General features: G+C 45.9%; 1 protein-coding gene across 2 annotated transcripts in view; it reads left to right on the forward strand.

The window, feature by feature from the left end:
* METTL27 (methyltransferase like 27) overlaps positions 1–24,280 on the forward strand; it is a 116,178-nt gene that overhangs the window by 25,999 nt on the left and 65,899 nt on the right. The window contains exons 2-3 of one of the 2 annotated variants that reach the window (XM_075333326.1): positions 7,146–7,303; positions 17,147–17,275. In XM_075333326.1, coding sequence (XP_075189441.1) covers positions 7,184–7,303; positions 17,147–17,275 — 249 coding nt within the window. In that variant the 5' untranslated portion in view covers positions 7,146–7,183. The remainder of the gene's footprint in view (positions 1–7,145; positions 7,304–17,146; positions 17,276–24,280) is intronic. The other variant, XM_075333327.1, reaches the window with a different exon arrangement.

Raw genomic sequence — 24,280 nt, forward strand, 5'->3', positions numbered from 1 at the left:
AAAAAATGCTTTCTCATAGTTTTAGGAAAATATGAATATTATAAATCCATGTCCAGTTTATCCAGATTCATAATTGGAAAATAAATAGTTATTAATCCGAGCTACGTGGCGTGAGTACAGGTTGTAAATGTGTAAGCTAGATATGTGGCTGTACAGCTGAAGAAAGAGTATTGCAGCGCACATCGCAAAAAACTTTTAAGGTTATGTGAGCATAAAGCATATACGCAACAAAAGAAGTATGAGAGTATATGCGCACACTGAGTATTTGGTGCACAAATTTTCTGCACCCAAAACTATCTTCTGGCAAAAAAAAAAAAACGCACCAAAAATGCACCAAAAGGTGCCTCATTTTTTGGTGCATTTTTGGTGCGTTTTTTGCTACTCGGTGACCTCTGGGATCCGATGATGTCATGTCAACTTGCAGTTGACCTGACATCACCACAGCCGGCCCCAGTCTTCCTGAGTGACTGGGCTGTGGGCGGCGTTTCACCGCTCGTCACAGCCCAACATCTTGTGTGCGCTTTCCTTCACTGCAGAGCACCACAAGCAGGAGACATGGCCTGTGACACTAGGCTGTGACGGGTGGTGAAACGCCACCCACAGCCGAGTCACTCACAAAGACTGCAGTGATATGACATCAACTAGAAGTTGACCTGACATCACCGGATCCGAGAGGTCATGGAGCCCAGGGGATCACGCGTTGGGGAAGGGCGGACTGCAATAGCGTCACTCAAAAGCTGAATTGGCAACAGAAGGTATGTATAAAAAGCCTCCCCTAGAGATGTGGTCAGTACTGCAGCAGAGTGAAGCACCCCTTAAAGGCCGGATTCAGATGAGAGTGTGAAAAATCGCCATTTTCACCTAGAGAACTTGGATAGTTTTCATCCCTATTGTCATCCGTATTTCATCCTTGGGGCACCTGTATTCCATCTGTGTGCCAGCTTGGAGAAAAACAGGAGTGAGTCATAGTGACTGATTTTGACTAATGTGTGTTGTATTCAGGTGCTAGATGGGAAGCCTTACATCCTGATAGGTAAGTTAACTAAGATGTGTATTTAGTGGGCAAATCGCAAAGGTTAGTCAAAGTTAATTGATGTGAACTGTCATCTTGTAGCTGAGAAGTATCAGTCGTCTTTCCTTAGGACTACTACTTAAAACTTCCCATCTCTCAGGTACACAGAAAATGGCTGCATAGAGTAAAAATTAGGTAGCAAAACATAACAATGTGAGGAAGAGATACAAAGAAAGAGTACAGCAAAGCATTCTGTATTAGGCAGTCTAACCACAATCTATTAGGAATTTTCTGTTTTGGCTGAGACTGTATGGTGGTATGTACAGTTAGGTCCAGAAATATTTGGACAGTGACACAATTTTCGCGAGTTGGGCTCTGCATGCCACCACATTGGATTTGAAATGAAACCTCTACAACAGAATTCAAGTGCAGATTGTAACGTTTAATTTGAAGGTTTGAACAAAAATATCTGATAGAAATTGTAGGAATTGTACACATTTCTTTACAAACACTCCACATTTTAGGAGGTCAAAAGTAATTGGACAAATAAACCAAACCCAAACAAAATATTTTTATTTTCAATATTTTGTTGCGAATCCTTTGGAGGCAATCACTGTCTTAAGTCTGGAACCCATGGACATCACCAAACGCTGGGTTTCCTCCTTCTTAATGCTTTGCCAGGCCTTTACAGCCGCAGCCTTCAGGTCTTGCTTGTTTGTGGGTCTTTCCGTCTTAAGTCTGGATTTGAGCAAGTGAAATGCATGCTCAATTGGGTTAAGATCTGGTGATTGACTTGGCCATTGCAGAATGTTCCACTTTTTTGCACTCATGAACTCCTGGGTAGCTTTGGCTGTATGCTTGGGGTCATTGTCCATCTGTACTGTGAAGCGCCGTCCGATCAACTTTGCGGCATTTGGCTGAATCTGGGCTGAAAGTATATACCTGTACACTTCAGAATTCATCCGTCTACTCTTGTCTGCTGTTATGTCATCAATAAACACAAGTGACCCAGTGCCATTGAAAGCCATGCATGCCCATGCCATCACGTTGCCTCCACCATGTTTTACAGAGGATGTGGTGTGCCTTGGATCATGTGCCATTCCCTTTCTTCTCCTAACTTTTTTCTTCCCATCATTCTGGTACAGGTTGATCTTTGTCTCATCTATCCATAGAATACTTTTCCAGAACTGAGCTGGCTTCATGAGGTGTTTTTCAGCAAATTTAACTCTGGCCTGTCTATTTTTGGAATTGATGAATGGTTTGCATCTAGATGTGAACCCTTTGTATTTACTTTCATGGAGTCTTCTCTTTACTGTTGACTTAGAGACAGATACACCTACTTCACTGAGAGTGTTCTGGACTTCAGTTGATGTTGTGAACGGGTTCTTCTTCACCAAAGAAAGTATGCGGCGATCATCCACCACTGTTGTCATCCGTGGACGCCCAGGCCTTTTTGAGTTCCCAAGCTCACCAGTCAATTCCTTTTTTCTCAGAATGTACCCGACTGTTGATTTTGCTACTCCAAGCATGTCTGCTATCTCTCTGATGGATTTTTTCTTTTTTTTCAGCCTCAGGATGTTCTGCTTCACCTCAATTGAGAGTTCCTTAGATTGCATGTTGTCTGGTCACAGCAACAGCTTCCAAATGCAAAACCTCACACCTGTAATCAACCCCAGACCTTTTAACTACTTCATTGATTACAGGTTAACGAGGGAGACGCCTTCAGAGCTAATTGCAGCCCTTAGAGTCCCTTGTCCAATTACGTTTGGTCCCTTGAAAAAGAGGAGGCTATGCATTACAGAGCTATGATTCCTAAACCCTTTCTCCGATTTGGATGTGAAAACTCTCATATTGCAGCTGGGAGTGTGCACTTTCAGCCCATATTATATATATAATTGTATTTCTGAACATGTTTTTGTAAACAGCTAAAATAACAAAACTTGTGTCACTGTCCAAATATTTCTGGCCCTGACTGTATATCAGTGAACAAATGGAAGAAACTAATGGAAAAAGGAGGTAGATATTCGGTAGTTGTCAGATATTACAGTCTAAAACTAGGAACAACTACAAGGATTTTAGGGAGAACAAGTGGACTTGGGGCTTCTCCACAACACACTTTTCCTAATGGGTTTTCAGTAACCCTTATGAGCTGAAAAGCAGCAGCCAAATGACCAAACACCCATGTACAGTAGGTCACTAAGGAAGGCTAACTGAGTGGCAAGCTCAACTGTTACCATCACTCCCATAGACTTTAGCTGATTGGAAAAGGCCACAGGCATGTATGACCACTTCTACAGTGGAAATCAGAAGTTTACATACACTATCTAAAAAAACACATCTGCATGGTTTTTCTCACTATCTGACATGAATTCAGAATAAACCTTTTCCGTTTTAGCTCAATTAGGAACCAAAATTATTTATATTTGCTAAATGCCAGAATATTGAGAGAGAGAATGTTTTAAGGTATTTTTTATTACTTTCTGCAAAGCCAAAAGTTTACAAACATTTCATTAATATTTGGTACAATTGCCCTTAAACTGTATGTCTTGGGTCAAACGTTTTGGATATTCTTCCAGAAGCTTCTCACAATAGCTGGTAGGAATTTGGACCCATTCCTCCTGACAGAACTGGTGTAACTGAGCCATGTGTGTAGGTCGCATTGTTTGCACCTAACGTTTCAGCTTTGCCTCCTAATTTTTCAATAGGATTGAGATCAGGGCTTTGCGATGGCCGCTCTGAAACAAACAAAACTTTTGACTTTTGCAAAAAGTAATAAAAATGCCTTAAAACATTCTCTCTCATTATTCTGGCATTTGGCAAATATAAATAATTTTGGTACTCCTAATTAACCTAAAACGGTAAAGGTTTTTTCAGACTTTGTCAGATAGTGAGAAATGCAGATGTGCCTTTTTAGATAATGGATGTAAATTTCTGGATTCCACTGTATGTGTGGCTTACATAAGGGGTAATTTGGGTTCTGAATCTGAGGATTGGTAAGGGAGCGAAACAAATTTTAACCAATACCTGGAATCAAGGTTATATATTTTCAACATTCTGCTTGTCAGAAAATTGAGGATCGATGAGAAACCCATAACGCATGTGAATAAAATAAGCCTTCCACCCAATAATTTCTTACCATTAATTCTACTTAATGCTGTTTGGCATGCCTCCACATGACAAAGTACAGTGAGTAAAAGGAATTTTTGTTTCTAATAGCTCTGTTTCCTCAGTTGATAAATAGCACCATACTGGAACCATTTACCTAATGTATTGCATAACTTCATATGGGCCTCCGGTCTTCCAATAACACACATGTGTAAAGTGGTGCTGAGAGATCTGGGCTTCTAGGAAAACAAACAACAAGCAATTCAATTTGTAATGGTAGGAAAATAGGAGATGTCATCTGATCCAACATGTGAACCTCAGAGACAAGTACTGCGAGAATTTTACTAGAAAATTAACAATTTTAGTACATATTTTCATGATAGAACTTTGGGCCTTTCATTTCAAGAAATGTCTCAAAAACATAGTTACCCTTACAATCAACTGATTGCTACCGGTCTGCCTCCAGGAAGAGGGCCACAAATTTATCCTTGGCTTAAATTTGATATTACATGAATGGGCTATCATGTCCAAGCTGAGTCAGGACCGAGTATTGTCCATGTTGAAAACGAGCTTTACACGGACAGCATGTGAACCGATATTAGTCAATGTGTTAGTTCACATGAACTTTATTAAACACGAAACAACGGTTTGTGTGAAGGAAAATCACAGCAAGTGTGAGTCTCATCCATTTATGAGACATGCCTATATATTGCAATGTATGTGCCGAAAAAGAAAAACAGATGCAATAAATGATTTTACTTACTTCTAAAGGTGGAATGCCAAGTTCTTTTTTGTTGCAGGTGAAATAAGTATTGAACATGTCACCAATTTTCTATGTATTGTTAGGTCCATGTATATTTGGACACTGACACAAGTTTTGGGTTTTTGTTACCTGTTTACTCAAACATATTCAAGTTATAGTTATATAATGAACATGGACATAAAGTCCTAACTTTTATTTTTCATTTGAGGGTATCCACATTAAAATTTGATGAAGGTGTTAGGAGTTTTAGCTTCTTTACATGTGCGAGCCTGGTTTTAAAGGACCCAAAAGTAATTGGACAGTTGACTCAAAGGCTGTTTCATGGGCTGGTGTGGGCAATTCCTTTCTTATTTCATTCTTAATTAAGCACATAAAAGGCCTAGAGTTGATTTGAGGTGTAGTGCTTGCATTTTGAGGTTTTTGCTGAGAAGTAAACATGCGGTCAAAGGAGCTCTCAATGCAGATGAAACAAGCCATCCTTCTGTGAAAACAAAAAAAAACCAATGTGATAAATTGCTACAATATTAGGAGTGGCTAAGTCTACAGTTTGGTACATCCTGAGAAAGAAAGAAAGAAAGAAAGAAAGAAAGCACTGGTGACCTCAACAATGCAGAAAGATCTAGACGCCCATGGAAGACAACGGTAGTGGATGATCACAACATAATTACCATAGTGAAGACAAACCCCTTCTCAACATCCACCCAAGTGAAGAACACTCCCCAGGATGTAGGCGTATCTATATCCAAATCTACCATAAAGAAAAGACTTCATGAAAAAAAATACAGAGGGTTCACTGCACGGTGCAAGCTACTCATAAGCCTCAAGAATAAGAAGGCTAGATTGGACTTTGCTAAAAAAAAACTTAAAAAACCAGCACAGTTGTGGAAGAACATTCTTTGGACAAATGAAACCAAAATCAACCTCTACTAGAATGATGGAAAAAAAAAAGTATGACAAAGGCATGGTACAGCTCATGATGCAAAGCACAGCACATCCTCTGTAAAACACAGTGGAGGCAGTGTGATGGCCGGGCATGCATGGCTGCCAGTGTCATTGGGTCCCTAGTGTTTATTGATGATGTGACATAGGACAGAAGCAGCTGGATGAATTCTGGGGTTTTCAAATCCAGCCAAATGCAGCCAAACTGATTGGTTGGCATTTCATAATACAGATGGACAATAAACCAAAACATAAAAACAAAGCGAAGCAGGAGTTTATTAAAGCAAGGAAGTGGAATATTCTTGAATGGCCAAGTCATCACCTGATCTCAACCCAACAGAGCCTTATTTCACTTGTTAAAAACTAAACTTCAGTCAAAAGGTCCCAAAAACAAATAGCAATTAAAAATCACTGCAGTAAAGGCCGGCAGAGCATTAAATAGGAGAAAACACTGCGTTTGGTGATGTCCATGAGTTCAAGACTTCAGGCAGTTATTGTCACAAAGGATTTTCAACTAATTATTAGAAATTAATATTTTATTTGTCCAATTACTTTTAAATTACTGTTATGATCAGAGTTATGTAGCTGTAAACACAATCAGCAGTAGTCTGCCATCATGTTTCTTTTCCATCTGCCTTGATATTTATGTTCTATGGTCCTGGTGTCTTGGTGAAAGTGTTCTCCTTGCTCTTCACTTATATCTCCAAGATTGGTGGGGAAGTAATTCAGGTGGCTATGTAAGAAATGCAATTTGACATTCAGGTTTGCTTCACTGTTTGGATGTTGTAAAACAACCACAAATGTAAGAATATATCAGGATAATTTCTGCACCGCTCGCGACTGTTTGAGTGTTGACTACCATATTAAACAAAAACCTTTAGCCATTAAAGCCTCTTCAACAAATGAATGCTTCCGTCAGTTTACATGCTGCTTATATAGCCATAAAATTCCGACATTGGCAGTTTTTAACTGTTTATTAAGCAGTCTTCCTATTAGTTATACCAATTGCATTTTCAGCATTTCTTTCTGCATGTTCAGCATGTCTAAATACTATAATAACATATAATGTTACGCTATTACTTTGTGTTCCTTAGTAAAATGCGTTTTGCGGAAAAACTGGACCTGACTAGAGGAAATGGGTATGATTTTTGGATTCAGAACACCAAATTCATATGGCTCGTGTTATCTTGTAGTCAGCAAAATTGATGTAGAGAAGTCTAATGATTAAGCATTCAGCATCCATTCACTTTCAGTACAAATTATGATGAAATTCATTTACATAAATAATGTCCTTTTCCTGAAATTATTTTTTCTTCTTTTTCGCAGAAATCTGAGTGGAATTTACGATTTCAAAATCTACAAATATGGCAAACAATGGTGAAGGACTACAACAGGTCAGAGATATAATTGCAGCCGCTCATAAAGACTGCTCTCTCTCAGAAAAGCTACAGTTTTACGACCAGTGGGCTACACGGTATGAAGAGGTGAGCGATCCTGGCCATCTAGACAAAATGGGTCTTAAGTTAAGACCCTATCAGCAGTTAAAGAAGGATACACTATATGGGCAAACTAAACACAGAATTTATGGCTGGAATAACTGAAAAAAGAAACATATGCTGCTTGCATAAATAGCATTCCCATGAAATATTATTTGGACACACCTGACTAAAAGCATGTTTCTCATGGTCTTTAAGATATTTTTATCTCAAGGCTAGTGCTCAAATGCTTGAAAGGAATTTTTGAGACATATAAGATTTATTTTCTGCATTTCAATAGTGGAGGTGGAGAATGTGAATATCACCATATAAATCTGTCAATAAGCTGTAAATTTGGTGCCAATTACCAAAGCCTTTATCATAAAGTATAGACTCAACATAGTGAGTCTTAAATAGCCCCACTATTTAGAAGGACAACTAGTTGTAGCAGTTCATAATATGAGAATTGCCATGGAAAAAACAAAACCTACTAATAAAGCATAATAGGTTTTTTAAGAGTCACATGTCCAGCAAAGTTTTGAGTCTTCTCCATTACGTGCAAGACTATTATCTCCCTATGCACAGTATTTGGAGAATCTCAATTTGTGGTAAGACAGGAGGAGCCATTGCTTATGACCAGCTTTACAGGAGATAGATAACTAATCCACAGGGGCAATAAACACAGTAATGTCACAGTACCAATTTAAAAAACTGTAATCCCACAGTGTAAACATAATAAAACAGTATTGCATTGGTTCGTGTATATCAAACACAGTAAAGTCACTGTACAAATATAAAAACCATAGAAACATTTCAGTACAAGTATAATAAACACACTGATATCACAGTACAGGGGTAATAAACAAAGTGATGCTACGGTACAGGGATAATACAAACAGTGATGTCATGGTACAGGATGATATACACAGTGATGTCACGGTACAGGGATAATACAAACAGTGATGTTGCGGCGCCCCTGACCTGGTCAGGTACCACTGAGTACTGCACCCATGCTGGGTCAGTACAAACAGGTAATCCCAAAGGCTGAGTAGGGTGTGGACACACAGACACATAGTGGCTAGTTCTCACACACACCATAGAGGGGACCCCTGGGCAGACCCATGAGGGGGCGTGGCCTCCATATCTCAGCTAGTAGTGCGGTAGAGAAGCTGGTTGCTATGTTGCAGTGGCAGGCACAGTGGGGAGGCAGTAGTGAACCAGTCTGAAGTGAGGAAGCGCAGTATGCAGTCACAGAAGGAGGACGTGCGCGGTGTCACTAGTCAGACCCTGCACGTGTAGTGGCTGTCGGCAGAGGAGTTCGGTTGCCACACAGTCAGCCTGAAAGGCACCTCAGGAAGAAGCGGGGTGACTGAGTACGGGCAGCGGTAGGATTCAAATTTGTACAGGTTATCTGTAAACCCCGCCTATTTGAAAACCACACCCATTCTGTAACCACACCCATTTTGTTAGCCACACCCATTTTCACGCAATTTCCTCAACCAAAAAATACAAGCAATTTAAAGTAAAATCTCCTTCCCCTCCTATACCGTCACTCTCCTGTCCAGTACCAGTTGTTCCAGTCACTGTCAGTCATATTTTATTAAATGGTTTTTCTACAGTTTTTAAAAATTATTACTAAAGGATCCCTGCTAAAATTGGAATGGACGACCTTCCCCATACAGATCTCATCCCATGTGGTCTCTTTCCCCTGCAGATCCCATCCCATAATGGCCCCTTTCCCCCTGCAGATCTCATCCCATGTTGCTCTTTTCCCCCTACAGATCCCATCACTTGTGGTTTCTTGCCCCCTGCAGATTCTATCCCTTTATGGCCTCTTTCCCCTTCAGATCCCATCCCATGTGGTCTCTTTCCACTGCAGATCCTGTCCCATTATGGCCTCTTTCCCCAGCAGATCTCATCCCATTATGGCCTCATTCCCCAGCAGCCCATTATGGCTTCTTTCCCCAGCAGATCCCATCCCATTATGGCCTCTTTCCCCCTACAGATCCTATCCCATTATGGCCTCTTTCCCCCTACAGAGCCTATCCCATTATGGCCTCTTTCCCTTGCAGATCCCATCCCATTATGGCCTCTTTCCCTCGCAGATCCCATCCCATTATGGCCTATTTCCCCTACAGATCCCATTGTGGCGCCCTGGACTAGCCAGGTCGTCACAGGTAACACACAAACACCCCCACACCCACTAGACAGTAACATTAGCCAAACAAAAACCCTTGTTGCCTCCCTCCAGGGTCTGATGTCCACACCAGGTGGGGTGGAGCCAAGCGGTTGGCCCCACCCACCGAGGAGTTCACAGGCCTGGAGGCGGGAAAAGTGACAGATCGAGTTTGGAGTTTGAAGTGAGAGGAGTACCACTTGGGTGTCTGGGTTTGTGGCCCAGGCACTGACAGCAAGGTTGGCAGACGGTGGTGGCCGTCTGCAGGAGTGGTGAATCAACGCGGAACCGTAGGACCGGGGTCGGGCGTTGGCCCACCGGTACCGACCGGGGAGCGAAGTGAAGCCAGCATACACAGACAGGGCCATCGGACCCTGACCAGGCTTGGAGCCGCCCACAATAGTCAAATCCAAGTGTGACCGGAACCCCAGGGGTTTCCTAACAGCCAAAGACCCAATAGAAGGCAACCGCCCACACCGTGAGGGTATACAGCTACCGCCTAAGGCTAGAGACCCAAGGGCCAGCGCCTGCGGGCAAATGGGCTCCTCCGGCATCCATACACCGGGGAGCGGACTACCGTTGGGAATCCATCATAGTCAAACAAGTACATCAAGGTGCAGGGAAAGACAGCCGCCATCACCTGTCCTGGGAGAGAGACTGCAGCCGGCTGCGGGACCCGTCCATCCAGCCGTTTGGTTTACCGAGGACTTTGTGCGTCTGTTACTGAGTGAGTACACCTGTGCCATACGGCACCGCGCCGCGCTGTCCCTGCAACCCTGCACCTCACCAACCCTGCCTCCCCGTCACACCACCGGGCCCCGCGACCACCGACCCCTACCCACGGAGGGGGAAAACAACATCCCAGCTGTTCCCTATCATTGCTCCCGGGATCCCCGTCACCAGCAGCGGTGGTGCCCATCTTCACCACAACCCGTGGGTGGCGTCACGGACTAAATCCCCCAAACCAACCACCCTTTTCACTCACGGACGAGGAGCGCCGCTTGAGTCCCCGGATCCGGTCCACTGCACAAGCCACCGAGCAGCAGCAGCCGCAGCAGCGCCGGACCCGAGCGTTAGCGAGCGCGCAGAGGCGGCAGTGCCCTCCCCGCCCGCGACAACTTGGCGTCACGAACAGGATTGAACCCCTCTACTTACCAGTAGAAGTGCGCCTTGTGATCTCCGCCGACGGTGTCCGGCCGAAAATTTTGAAGCGCCGCCATCTTGGCGCGAAAATCTCCCGCTCGAGTGTCTTCTCCGAGCAGGGAAGGCGCGGAAGGCGTCGCCCCAGATCCTGAGAAGATCACTGCCATTCAGGACTGGCCGAGGCCTACCACGGTGAATGAGGTGAGACAGTTCCTGGGCCTGGTGGGCTACTATCGTCGCTTCATTAAGGGATACACGAAGATGGCCGCCCCCATGCAAGACCTCCTCGTGGGACAGACCAAGGGTGGCAGGCCCTCTGGAACCCCGTTGGCATGGGAGGAGAAGCACGAAGAGTCCTTCCGCCAGCTGAAGACAGCCTTGACCGGGGAAGAAATCCTGGCGTACCCCGACTATAATCTCCCATTCATCCTCTACACCGATGCCAGTAATGTAGGCTTGGGACCCGTCTTGTCCCAGGTCCAGAACGGAAGGGAAAAAGTGATCGCCTACGCCAGCAGAAAACTCCAGCCCACGGAGAGAAACTCTGAGAATTACAGCTCCTTCAAGCTTGAGTTCCTAGCCCTGGTGTGGGCCATTACTGAGCGATTCTGCCATTACCTCGCAGCGGCTAAGTTCACCGCCTATACGGACAATAATCCGTTAACCCATCTGGACACGGCCAAGCTGGGCGGGTTGCAGCAGCGGTGGGTGGCCAGGCTGTCTAATTATGACTTCACGATCAAGTACCGAGCCGGCCGCAAGAACACCAACGCGGACGCGCTATCCCGGATGCCCCACCTATCGGATGAGGGGCCGGAAGGCGATGATCTCGAAGAAATCGAGCTGCCTGCATTTCACCGGCCACCAGTCAAGAAGTTGCATGTCAAGCAGCAACAGGCGAACCTGGACCCGCTGCCCAGTCAGGGATGGCAAGAAGCCCAAGACCAAGCGCCTGCCGTCCAAGTGGTCAAGACCATGATTGAACAAGATTCCACTAGACTGGACCCTGCTGCTCCTCCTGAGGCCCAACGGCTGTGGAAAGAACGAGCCCGGCTGCATCTGGACCAGGAGAAACTGTATCGGGAACTAATCAACCCGAAGACCCATGAGAAGGTTCGTCAGCTGGTGGTTCCTCAGGCTAGTTTGCCCACAGTTCTACGGGCTTACCATGACGGTGCCGGGCACTTTGGGTGGAAGAAGCTGGAGATGCTGTTGAGAGAGCGGTTCTATTGGAGTGGGATGCGGGAGTCTGTGGAGGCCTGGTGACGAGAGTGTGGTCCCTGTGCACTGAGAAGAAGGGACGAGGCCAGCCAGAAGGCCCCTCTACACCCAATCATCACCCATCAGCCGCTGGAGTTGGTCGCCCTGGACCACGTCAAACTCACCCCTAGCCGAAGTGGGTACACCTATGCCCTGACCATCGTAGACCACTATTCGAGATTCATGGTGGTTGTCCCAGTCAAGGACCTGACCGGCCGTACCGCCGCTAGAGCATTCCAGGCCTATTTTTGCCGACCGCACGGGTACCCGGAGAGGGTGCTTACTGATCGGGGTCCGGCTTTTGAAGCGGAGGTGTTTCAAGAGTTCTGCCAGTTATACGGCTGCAAGAAGATTCGGACCACGCCTTACCATGCCCAGACTAATGGCATGTGTGAAAAGATGAACCATCTGGTCCTGGGTCTCCTCAAGACGTTACCGCTAGAAGAGCGGAACCTGTGGCCAGAGAAGCTGCCTGACCTGGTCAATATGTACAATAACATCCCCTCTAGCTCTACCAAATGTACACCAGCGTATTTGATGAGAGCTCGGCCGGGCCGGTTGCCGGTGGACCTAGAAATGGGCTTGGAAGCTCCAGAGGCCCTCCCTTCGACTGCTGGATGGGACACTCGGCGGAGGGCGCAGTACCGACAGGTCCAGGAGTACGTAGAAAGGAACCTGTGTCAGAGCCGAGAACAGCAGGAACAGTACTTCAACAAGCGGGCTCCAGCTGGCCCCTTTAAACCTGGGGATGTAGTGCTAAAACGAAAAAGAAGAACCCATAAGCTTGATGACCAGTGGGAAAAGACCCCGTATGTCATACAACCCACTGAATGGGAGAATGAAAAGGCCTACCAGATTAGTCATGACCAGGGGAAGACTTCGGCCACGGTTTCCAGAGACCACCTGAAGAGGTGCCCGTCTCCGTTGAAGGTGGCAGCTGAAGTTCCAGCCCCCAGACCAACCGGGGAGAAAGAAAAACAGGTGATCCATACAGTGATGGGTGATTTCCCAGCAGACTGGCCTACACAAAACGGCGCGGTGCTTATTCCCGTAATAATGTTCCCACAACCCGTGGAGGAAAAGGAGACGGAAGTAACCGCCAGTGAACCAGTGCCCAGGGCTGCGCCTGTACCCAGTTCCCCTGAGTCTCCGCCGGCCCCACACAGTAGATGGGAAGAGGAAAAGACTGTCTCTTCTGTCCCCTTACCCTCCACTGATAGCATTGGGCCCAGAAGGTCCACACGCCCCAACCTCGGCCAACCCCCACTTAGGTACAGGGAAACTACAATTTAGGGGTGTCATATGTTAAGTGTGTAAATATGTGAATGAATGACAAAAATCAGCCAAAGATCATCTGATTGGCTACAGTAATTATTCCGGCCGTTGCCGGCAAGTTGTCCCCGGAGGGACTCTGTGTGTTTTACCACCCACATGAGGAACTACTCATGAACATGGCCGAGAACTGGCAGGCCACCCACGAACTTGTAGGCTTGTAAATAGTTTTGTGGGATGGAAACCGTTGCCGCCTCCGGAGAGGCAGATTGGAGGAAGGGCCCACAGCAGAGCAGGCTGGGGCCCGGCCACCACCAGGACCGGTGGCCATCCTCCGGGCGTCAGTGGTCCCCCTGGATGTGGGATCCCCTGAAGTGACAGTCGGGTGCGAGTTACCTTACCCGTTCCCGCTCGGGCAGCCTTAACCTGGACTGGGGTCATGGGGTGCTGCCCACTTCTTAGGGGCAGCATCAGGGCTAGGTTGCTTGGGTGGGAGAGCGGAAGACATCCGTCTGTCCGTTATTAAAAATGTTTTTATATGTGCAACGTTTAAGTGACCTAACAAAAATGCTTATATGTTTGAAATGTTTAGATGTTAATTTATGTTTTACAGTTTTTAAAAAAAAAATAAATAAAACCGGTGATGGACGGGCAGCCCGCGGAGGGTCTGCATTTCACCAAGGGGGAATGTGGCGCCCTGGACTAGCCAGATCGTCACAGGTAACACACAAACACCCCCACCCCCCACTAGACAGTAACATTAGCCAAACAAAAACCCTTGTTGCCTCCCTCCAGGGTCTGATGTCCACACCAGGTGGGGCGGAGCCAAGCGGTTGGCCCCACCCACCGAGGAGTTTACAGGCCTGGAGGCGGGAAAAGTGAGAGTAAAGTTCAGGAGGTTGAAGTGAGAGGAGTGAAGTGGAGAGTGTCTGGGTTTGTGGCCTAGGCAATAACAACAAGGTAGGCAGACGGTGGTGGCCATCTGCAGGAGTGGTGAATCAACACGGAACCGTAGGACCGGGGTCGGGCGGTGGCCCGCCTGTACCGACCGGGGAGCGAAGTGAAGCCAGCACACACAGGCAGGGCCATCGGACCCCGACTAGGCTTGGAGTCGCCGCCAACAGTCAAATCCAAGTGTGAGAGGAACCCCAGGGGTTTCCTAACAGCCAAAGACCCGTTAGAAGGCAACCGTCCGCACCGTGAGGGTATACAGCTACCGTCTAAGGCTAGAGACCTAAGGGCCAGCGCCTGCGGGCAAACGGGCTCCTCCGGCATCCATACACCAGGGAGCGGACTACCGTTGTGGATCTATCGTAGTCAAAACAGTACATAAAGGTGCAGGGAAAGACAGCCGCCATCACATGTCCAGGGAGAGACGCTGCAGCTGGCTGCGGGACCCGTCCATCCAGCCGTTTGGTTTACCGAGGACTTTGTGCATCTCTTACTGAGTGAGTACACCCGTGCCATCCAGCACCACGCGGCACTGTCCCTGCAACCCTGCACCTCACCAACCCTGCCTCCCCGTCACACCACCGGGCCCCGGGAACACCGACCCCTACCCACGGAGGGGGAAAACAACATCCCAGCTGCTCCCTATCATCGCTCCCGGGATCCCCGTCACCAGCAGCGGTGGTGCCCATCTTCACCACAACCCATGGGTGGTGTCACGGACTAAATCCCCCAAACCAACCACCCTTTTCACTCATGGATTATAAATATAGTAATTTCACAGTACAGGATATTCTAAACACAGTGATGTCACAGTACAGGATATTATAAACACAATGATGTCACAGTACAGGATATTATAAACACAGTGATGTCAGAGTACAGGATATTATAGACACAGTGATGTCACAGTACAGGATATAAGCATAGTGATGTCACATTACAGGAATTATAGTGATGTCATAGTACAGGAATTATGCATATACACAGTGATGTCGCAGTACAGGATATTATAAACACAGTGATGTCATAGTACAGGATAAACGCAGTGATGTCCCATTACAAGAATTATAAACACAATGATGTAACATTTCAGGAATTATAAACACAGTGATGTCACTGTAAAGGAACTACATATACACAGTGATGTCACTACAGAAATTATATACGCAGTGATGTCACAGTACAGGAATATACACAGTGATGTCACATTATAGGAATTAAAAACACAGTGATGTCATAGTACGGGAATTACATATACACAGTGATGTCACAGTACAGGAATTATAAACACACAGTAATATCACCGTACAGGAATAAAAAAAGAATGTTACTGCCCTTAGCAACCAAAGATGTTTCAGTTAATTTTTAGAGACCCTGTTGGAAATAAAAAAAAAAAAAGCTATTGAAATGAATTACTATAAGAAACTGCTCTATTTTTACCCTGCAACAGTTTTGATAAATCTCCCAAATAATAAAACCTAGGAAGAGGACTCTTATCGTTAATGATCTACACACTTTCTGATTTTTGCACATTCACAACGTGTAAAGATTTGTACACACTTTGAGTATTTGCTGTGGGTTTTAAATCTGCAGTGTAATGTGGAACTAGCTAAGTACCATATAAAATATTTTAACAAATCTTTGGCTATGTGCCCACGGGGACAGTGTCCTGCAGATATATCTGCAGGACATTCACAGGAGCTACCAGGAAACCGCAACTTTGTCTGTTTTCATGCTGCGGATGTGCTGCGGAATGTCCTGTGGATATGCTGCGGGCATTCTGCATTGAGGATACAGTACCATAGCTTCGGCACTGCATCCTCAATGCAGAACAAGTGCTGGAGTGATCGGGGAGTTCATACTTGCCTCCATCACGCAGCATATCACTCTCCGGCCGTATCTGTCAGCGTCTGCACTGTGCAGGAGATGGTGGGCGGGCCTGAAGTAGCTCCGGCTGTCGCATGACCGAAGCTCGTGCAGGCCCCGCCTACCTCCTCCTTCCTGCTCTTCGCTCCACCGCGCTCCTCTGCACCAGAGGAAGTGACTTCGGTGTCTTCTAACAAGGCAGGTAAGTATGGGACCCTACAGGAATAATTCAAATGCTGCAGATTTTTCTGCAGGGAAATTCGCATTATTTCATCTGTGGAAAAAAACGTAGCATGGGCACAGCAGTTCCAAAATGCCATAGAAATAGTTGGGGACTCGCTGTACTGCGGAGTTTTGAAAAATCCGTGGAATTTCCTCGAAAAAATTGCAGCAAATTCTGTGAATTTTCCGCAGTGTGGGCACATAGCCTTTTGATGCAAAAAATTTCAGTGCAAGGCTATGTGTCCACGGGAGATTAAACCTGCGGATTTATCTGCGGAAAATCTGCAGATTTTCTGGATTTTTCAGATAAATCCGCGAGTTTCAGCATATACAGACACTCCCCATATTATCCTATGGGACATGGGAAGTGCTGTGTCCATGCTGCGGTATGTGCGGCTGCAGAATATGCTGCAGATGTCCCGCAGCCGCACATAATTGCATGTCAATTATTTCTGCGGAATTACCTGCGGAAACTCCAGCCCTCCACTATGGAGATAGAGGCCGGGACGTCCGCAAGTAAGCCGCACGAATCCCCGCAGGTTTTCCGCAGCTATTTCGCTGTACTACCGCAGCTAAAAATAGCTGCGGATTCCGGCGAGCAGCTGCGGGGAACCTGCGGATGTACCTGCGGATATATCCGCAGGTACGAGCGCCCGTGGGTGCATAGTCTAATAATTTACACACTGTTCGAATGCTAAAGTCAAAGTATGTCAATTGTTTGTGTGGAATTTATCAGGGATTTTACCTATTGAAATACAAAGGCTGTAATCTGCAGAAGAACCATACAACATTTGCATGTACACATAGATTTTGCTGCGGATTGTGTAAGAGATATAAAGCACAAAAATCCACATTTAACCTTCTTTACTATAACAACAGCTAATACCTTTTACACCATAATGTACACAAGAAACATTTATAAGGTTTTTCTTTTTTTTTTGTTTGTTTTTTTTTTATTAAAGGATGTTACAATCTTGGACTATAAAGCCCCACGTTTAGCAGCATTGGCCTTGGCCTCAGTGTGTCTGTTAAATCGAGAGTCGAAGCTTGTACTGGATATAGCGTGTGGTACTGGCCGTGTAGCTCAAGAGGTAAATATGTTACTTGCAATACAAATTACAGCCACTAGGGGGTAATAGTGCTGCTGTTATTTTTATATAGTTATAAAATATTAAAAAGTCTTAAATTATGGTAGGTTTTGTATAATTCTGATAATATTGGTTAATGTGCCTCTACAAAATCTGCTAAATATATTAAGGTAGAAATGTAGTATTTGTGAACACGTATTTAATACAAAAAAATATTATTTTGTAATGTATGGTGATATGACCATACATTTATATAGATACTGACTACATGTTGTCTAATTCTCGATAAAATTTCCAGCTTCATTTTGTCTACAACATTAATAATTTAGTGGACGTTAGATCTCAGGGACTTGCCATTTTTCACTTTTATAGAGAACATGTCACCACTTTTCAAGAATAATATTAACACAAGGCAGTGTACAGGATCTATAGACAATGCTAGGGCTTACCTCTTTCCGTTTTATAAATTGTTCTACGTAAAAGGCACAAAATATTTCCAGTTTCCAGAGCAAATAATGTTTTCAGAATTGCCAAATGACTGACAGTGTTCCCACATCAGTACCATCTACAAATCTCAATATATAGAGGCACAACTAAAGCTCCTCAGCCCGAAGGCAAAACCGGTAAGAGTACGAAGGGCTGCTGATAAGTCTTTGGCTTTGTGAATTTTTTTGTTTCTATGGTAACAAATGTTACATCACATGAAAGCCTTATGTGTCTGATATATGTTTTCAAAACGTTGTGTTTGTTGCTTTTGGCAACAGTGTTCTACGCACATGGGAAAACAAAATGGCAGAGTCTAATGCGATATTCACAGCAACTGAGAGCAGAGGAGTGATAAAATTCTTGTTTTTGCAAGGAAAGTCCACAAAGGATATTCATGGTGATATGTCACAGACATTGGGGGATCAATGCCCTTCATATTCCACAGTTAAGAACTGGGTTGCCAAATTTAAAACGGGCCACTTCAGCACCAATGATGAGGAATGTCCTGGACGAGCGAGAGTGTTTGTTGTTCCGGAGATTGTCAATGCTGTGCACAACCTCATACTGGAGAATCGACGAATTTCAGCTAAAGCAATAGTAGACATCATGGGGATTTCCCGTGAATGTATTTGTGTCATTATCCATGAACATTTGGACCTGAGGAAGCTATCTGCAAAGTGGGTCCTCAAATGTTTGACAACAGATTAGAGAAGCATGCGAGTGAAAACTTCCTGGTCCACTTGTCAGTGTGGCACCCTGGAGTAGCCAGGTCGTCACAGGTACTACAACACACACCCCCACCCTGAGACAGGCACATCAGCCACACACAAAATCCTTGTTGCCTCCCTCCAGGGGCTGATGTCCACACTAGGTGGGGTGGAGCCAGGTGGTTGGCCCCACCCACTGAGGAGTTCACAGTCCTGGAGGCGGGAAAGGAGTCAGATGAGTCAGGGAGAGTGTGTAGTGCAGTAGAGGAGTGAAGCGGAAGTGGAGGAGAAACTGACCGTGTCCGGGTATGTGGCCCGGGCACCAAGAGCAAGGTTGGCAGACGGTGGTGGCCGTCTGCAGGAGAGGCGAATCAACGCGGAACCGTAGGACCGGGGTCGGGCTGTGGCAAATATTCAGGATTGGACTGGCCCACATGAGAAGGTGAATTCCCCGGTGGGCCTCTCTGCAGGAGTTAGCTACTTAGCCCCCAACATAAGCAGTAGTTGGCCCAATACATTAGACCCACTAGGTGTAAACAAAAGCAACATCTAATCATTCATTCAAAAGACTTCCCAGTCTATTATTTTCTAGAAGCATAAGTATTTTTGTGAAAGAAGGTTATGTAATATTTGCATATAGCTGAAAAGTGAGCATCCAAAGACATCTTACTGGTGGACCTTTGCCACCCCAGTCTGATACTGCATATGTAAATCTTTCTGCTGTGTGCAAAAACCCTTACAGCTCCTTCACCTACAAGGTGATGTTTGAAAAACAAAACTTGTTTTCCTTGTGGTTTATCACAGGATAATGAAAGAATGACAAACTTATCCATTACTGGTTATGTTAGAAGTGGTTTTCGACATAGTTTCCATCAGTTGTGCAAAGCCAAGCCATTCTTATCATGTTCAGGAACATCATGTTAGATTTTCCAAACATGAATTTCAATTTGCTGCTTCAGTTCTGGCACTATCTGGGAACTAGTTTCAGAAACTCTACACTGTAAGTAACCCCACAGATAAGTCACACACCGCTATGTCTGAAGGCCAAAATCCTTTTCTCACCCTATCTACTACTGTGAATGCCGCATGAATTTGGCACAGGGAAACGTGCAACATATGGCAAGTCAACCTGTCTTGTTGAAATAAACAATACCCTCACTTGTAATCCAGTAAATGTGTATAGAACCCCAAAGCACGATTGATCCATCTCCATGCTTAATGGTTGGCGAGATATTCTTTTCATGAAATTCTGTGCCCTTTTTCTCCAAACAGAGAAGAGTTCTATTTTACCCTCTTCAATCCACAGGACTTGTTTCCAAGATTCAGCAGGCTTGTTTAGATGTTCTTTTGCATACTTATGATGCTGAATTTTATGGTGAGAACATAGAAGAGGTTTTCTTGTGATGACTCTTCCATGAAACACATACAGTATTTGTGCAGGTGTCTCTGAACAGTAGAACAATGTACCACAACTTCAGAGTCGGCTAAATCTTCTTGAAGTTCTTTTGCAGGCAGGCGGGTGTTCTGATTTGCCTCTCTAGCAATCCTACGAACAGCTCTCAGAGAAATTTTGATTGGTCTTCGAAACCTTATCTTGACCTCCCCTGTTCCTGTTAACTGCCATTTCTTAACTACATTTTAAAGTGATGAAAGGTCAACTTGAAAACACTTTGCTATCTTCTTATAACTATCTTCTACTTTGTGGGCGCCTCCACCATTTTCATTTTCAGAGTGCTAGGCAGCTGCTTAGAAGAACCAAAGCCTGCTGTTTTTTGGCACAAGGTTAGAGAAAGCTGTTTTTATAAAACTGTGAAAGTTGCATCACCTGGCTTTCCCTAACAATGATAGTGAACAAGCCATAACCCTAACAGGATAATTAAGGTCTGTAACCTTGGTCAAAGTTATCTGAGCACACAAATCTCCAAGGGTGCCCAAACTTTTGCATCGGCCCATTTTTCTTTTTGTAATTTTTAAAATGTAAAAGATGAAAAAAAATTTTTTTTTACTTAAAATACAAAGGAAATTTGTCATATTTAACGTTTTTCACAGATCATTTCATTTTCAACTTCCTTAACTGTTCACAGTAAGAGTAATTTTGACCAGGGTTGCCCAAACTTTTGCATTTCACTGTAGCAAGTGCTCCTTATGTTAGTTTCTTAAAGAATGGAGTCACCCCTATTGCTTTGCTGTTCATCAGAAACGTTCACAATTATTGTGCCGCCATCCAGAAACACTATGCATGTTCCTCTATATTGTCCAGAAGAAAACTATAAGTGTAATACTGGCTACCCTTTGTACATAAGTTAATTCTTCTGTAAAAAGAACTCTCTTTTAACAAACTTGCCTGGTTTCCTTATCTTCAGGATAAAGGGGTCTGGTGCCACACAGAGTGTGGCAGGGCTAAACCTATAGATGTCCACAGCAGCAACAGTACCACTGTGACGCCCCTGGACTATTTAGTTCGTCACAGGGTACAGCAAAAACTGCCCTCCATGTGCAGTATTCAACCCCCCCATGGTTCTAGGTCTCTATCCTACAGTACTGCCTCGTTGCACCTCGTTACACGTTGCACCACACCTGTCAGGCACACCAGTGGGCTGCTTAAGCAGGAAAAGGGCCACCCACCTAGGGGTCAGACAGGGAGGTGGGAGGTGTCAGTTGAGTTCAGTGGTAGCCCTTGAGCTGTGAGGAGCTCTGAGGAAGCTGGGAGTTGGAGCTCCCAGGGGAGAAGTAAACTAGGTTGCAGACGGTGGTCTGGACATAGAGGAGTCAGACCCCTGGTCGCAGGGGACTGAGGCTAGGTGCCTGGGACCCGTGAAGGAGGATGGTCAGCAGCCTGGTCCTATTACCGGTCCGGGACGGAAGGCACAACGGGGTACATGAACCCTAGGTCGGGGAGAAGCTTCAGGCAACCCGGCAATTAACCTGTGGAGAACGGGGCCTTTATGGACTTCTCCCACCAAGCTCAGAGATCGGGGGCACTAGCGCAACAAGGGGCATAGGGCTTTCCTAGCAAGCAGTCCACTGAAATCCCAAGCGTGAGCTCCTGAGAGCAGGCTCCTCCACTTAGCCACAGCGTCACCTAGCTGCCCCACTCCATCACCCCGGATACTCCCAACGGCAGCGGCAGTACTCCCCATTACCGCACACCACGGGTGGCATCACAAATTATACCAAATTCCCTGTAAATACTCCCTTTCCATTTGAGTGTGGCCCCTAAGCCCCCCAGGTCCGGAGACCCTCGAGCCACGAACGATCACCACCTCCGAATGCAAGCGGTTCGATCCGCTGCTGGGGCGGCATACCACCACACGCACACTTAGGACCACTATTTTTCTGTAGCGTGCTGGGACGTGGAAAGCAAGCACCATGGCTACCGCCCCCAGCCATGTTACAACTGAACCCACGCCAGCGCCTCCCCCGTGACTGAAACCCGAATGCTGCTGGGAAAAAGAGTTCATTTCCTCCTGGCAGGGGGGTTTAATGTGCAGGCACCAGGCAGGTTCCAAATGCTATTAACCTGCAGACTAACCACATATCTGAAGGTTAACAGCATTTTCACACACGACACTTTGCCTTAAAAACTGAGCTCTGACTGCTTGCTATGAGTAACAAGGAAAGTTTTACTGTAAGACAGTCTTGACGAATGGCCTCCTATAGGGTTTATCTTGTATGAATCACACAAAGGAAACAGGTGGTTCTGTATCTGTTGGGCTTCTGGGCTCCCTTAGCACTAGGGCCAACTTATACAGCCTCTGAAACAACGCACTTGTCTCCATAACTGTGCCAGTTTCTATCCCCATGTGCCACTGGTTTCTTGCACCGTATGTAGTTACATAGGCTGAGAATCAGGATAACGATCTGGTAGATCAATGGGCATGAATGAGAGTACCTACTATGGCATGCATATACTTGAAAACAGTCCTGATTTTGCTGGAAATGTCACCCAACCAAAACGCAACCATACAATGGGATGCTCAAAAGGGCATGTTTTGGGGTTATTTCCGAGCTGTCAGGAGCAATTCTAAAACGTCCTTGAAACGCTTTTCACTACCTTACAGGGTTGCATGAATGGAAGGGTTGTCAGGAGAGCCGGAGTCTGGTATCAAGAGGTCACATATAATCATAAAGGGTAAAAAGAGACGTAGTCAGGCACAATCCAAGGGTCACAATACTAGAAGAGCACGTAGTAGTAGAAGGGAGCAAGCAAAGACCTAGATAGCAGTCCGGGGTCCAAGACAGGAATAGGGAGCGGGCCGAGGAAAGTCCAATAACAGTTCGGGGTCAGAATACCAAGATCAGAATACTAGCAAACACACAAACTATGGCAACACAGCAGAGCCAGAGAATACAACTGGCAGAGTTCTGGAGGAGCATGCTCAGTAAAGAAACCTGAGCAATTACCCAGAAGATGGAACAGCTGAGTAATCAGCACCTGCCAGAACCAACCTGTACTCCAGTATAGTGACCAGGCTGATAGTTTATTATCAAGGACGGCACCGCAGAGCATCTCCAAGGGCAAGAGCATCTCCAAGGGCAAGATGCTCTGCACAAAGGAATAGACACACTGCCACATCTGTAAGCACCACAGAGCATCTTCAGGTCTGTGAGATGCTCTGCACAGAGAATCGTGACAGTCTTGTTGAACAATAATAAAAAGATTTAAAATGTTTTTTCCTGGTGATGCGATGATCACAGAGGGGCTTAACAAGCTTTCCATCTCTTTTCATTATACAATGAATTTGTTGATACCATAATACACTTGCAAGCATGGTGGCCCAACAAGCCTAATAAAGTTATATGCAAAGTGTGACGCCCTGGCCTATCAGGTCATCACAGGGTATTGTGCAATCTGCCCTTCTGCACAGTATCCACCCTCCTTGGTTACGGATCCTGGTCCTTTGGTGTTGCTAACAGCTTGGCCAATCAAAATCCTAGGAACACTTCCCACTTCAACCTACCAGACACACCATTGGGGGGCCTGAAGGGAATAGGGCCGTCCACATGGGGGTTGGTGAGGGGAAAGTGAGAAAAGTGACTGTTGAGCAGTGGAGAGCGAAAGGAGAGGTGGAGGTGAAGTGACTCTCTGGGAGAGAGAGGTCACGGCGCAGGGCTCCTGAGTACTAGGTGGCAGACGTTGGTCTGGGCCTGGTAGGAGGTGGAACCCGGTCGCAGGGGACAGTGTGAAGGGGCACGGACTGCCGAGGAGGGCGGCCGGCGGCCTTGAGCTATCACCGGGCAGGGCCCAGGGTACGACGGGGTACGTGGACACCAGGCCGGAAAGTAGCTTCACGCGTTCCGGTAATTTACCTGACGGGAGTGAAGACTTCAAGTGTCATCCCCAACCCGCTCCAAAATTGGGGTACTAGCGCACTGATGGGATAGGACTTTCCCACTACAGTATAAAGAAATCCTACGCGTGAACCTTTAGAGCAAGCTCACTCTATTAACCATACGGGTGAGCGGGACCCGGAGAGTTTCATACAAACGGGTCCAATAGAGACTAAGGTGCCAAGGACAGGGCCACGGACCAACAGCAACAACAAGGGCACGGATCCAGGCGTGCTCCCCGCAGGCTGCAGTGGTGTTCAGAATTCTGGTTTACAAGCTGTCGATGTAGCTATTCCAGGACTGAGTGAGTACGTTGAAGACCCCTATTCCTATCCCCCACGGCACCCAAACACCATCCCAACCATCAACGGGCCCCCGGGACCAAACCCCCTACCCACGGAGGGGTTAAACATCAAGCTGCCACACCATCGTCACCGGGCTCCTCAACGGTAGCGGTGGTCCCTCACATTACCATGCACCGTGG

This window comes from Anomaloglossus baeobatrachus, chromosome 2, assembly GCF_048569485.1.
Source record: "Anomaloglossus baeobatrachus isolate aAnoBae1 chromosome 2, aAnoBae1.hap1, whole genome shotgun sequence".
Taxonomy (NCBI): Eukaryota; Metazoa; Chordata; class Amphibia; order Anura; family Aromobatidae; genus Anomaloglossus; species Anomaloglossus baeobatrachus.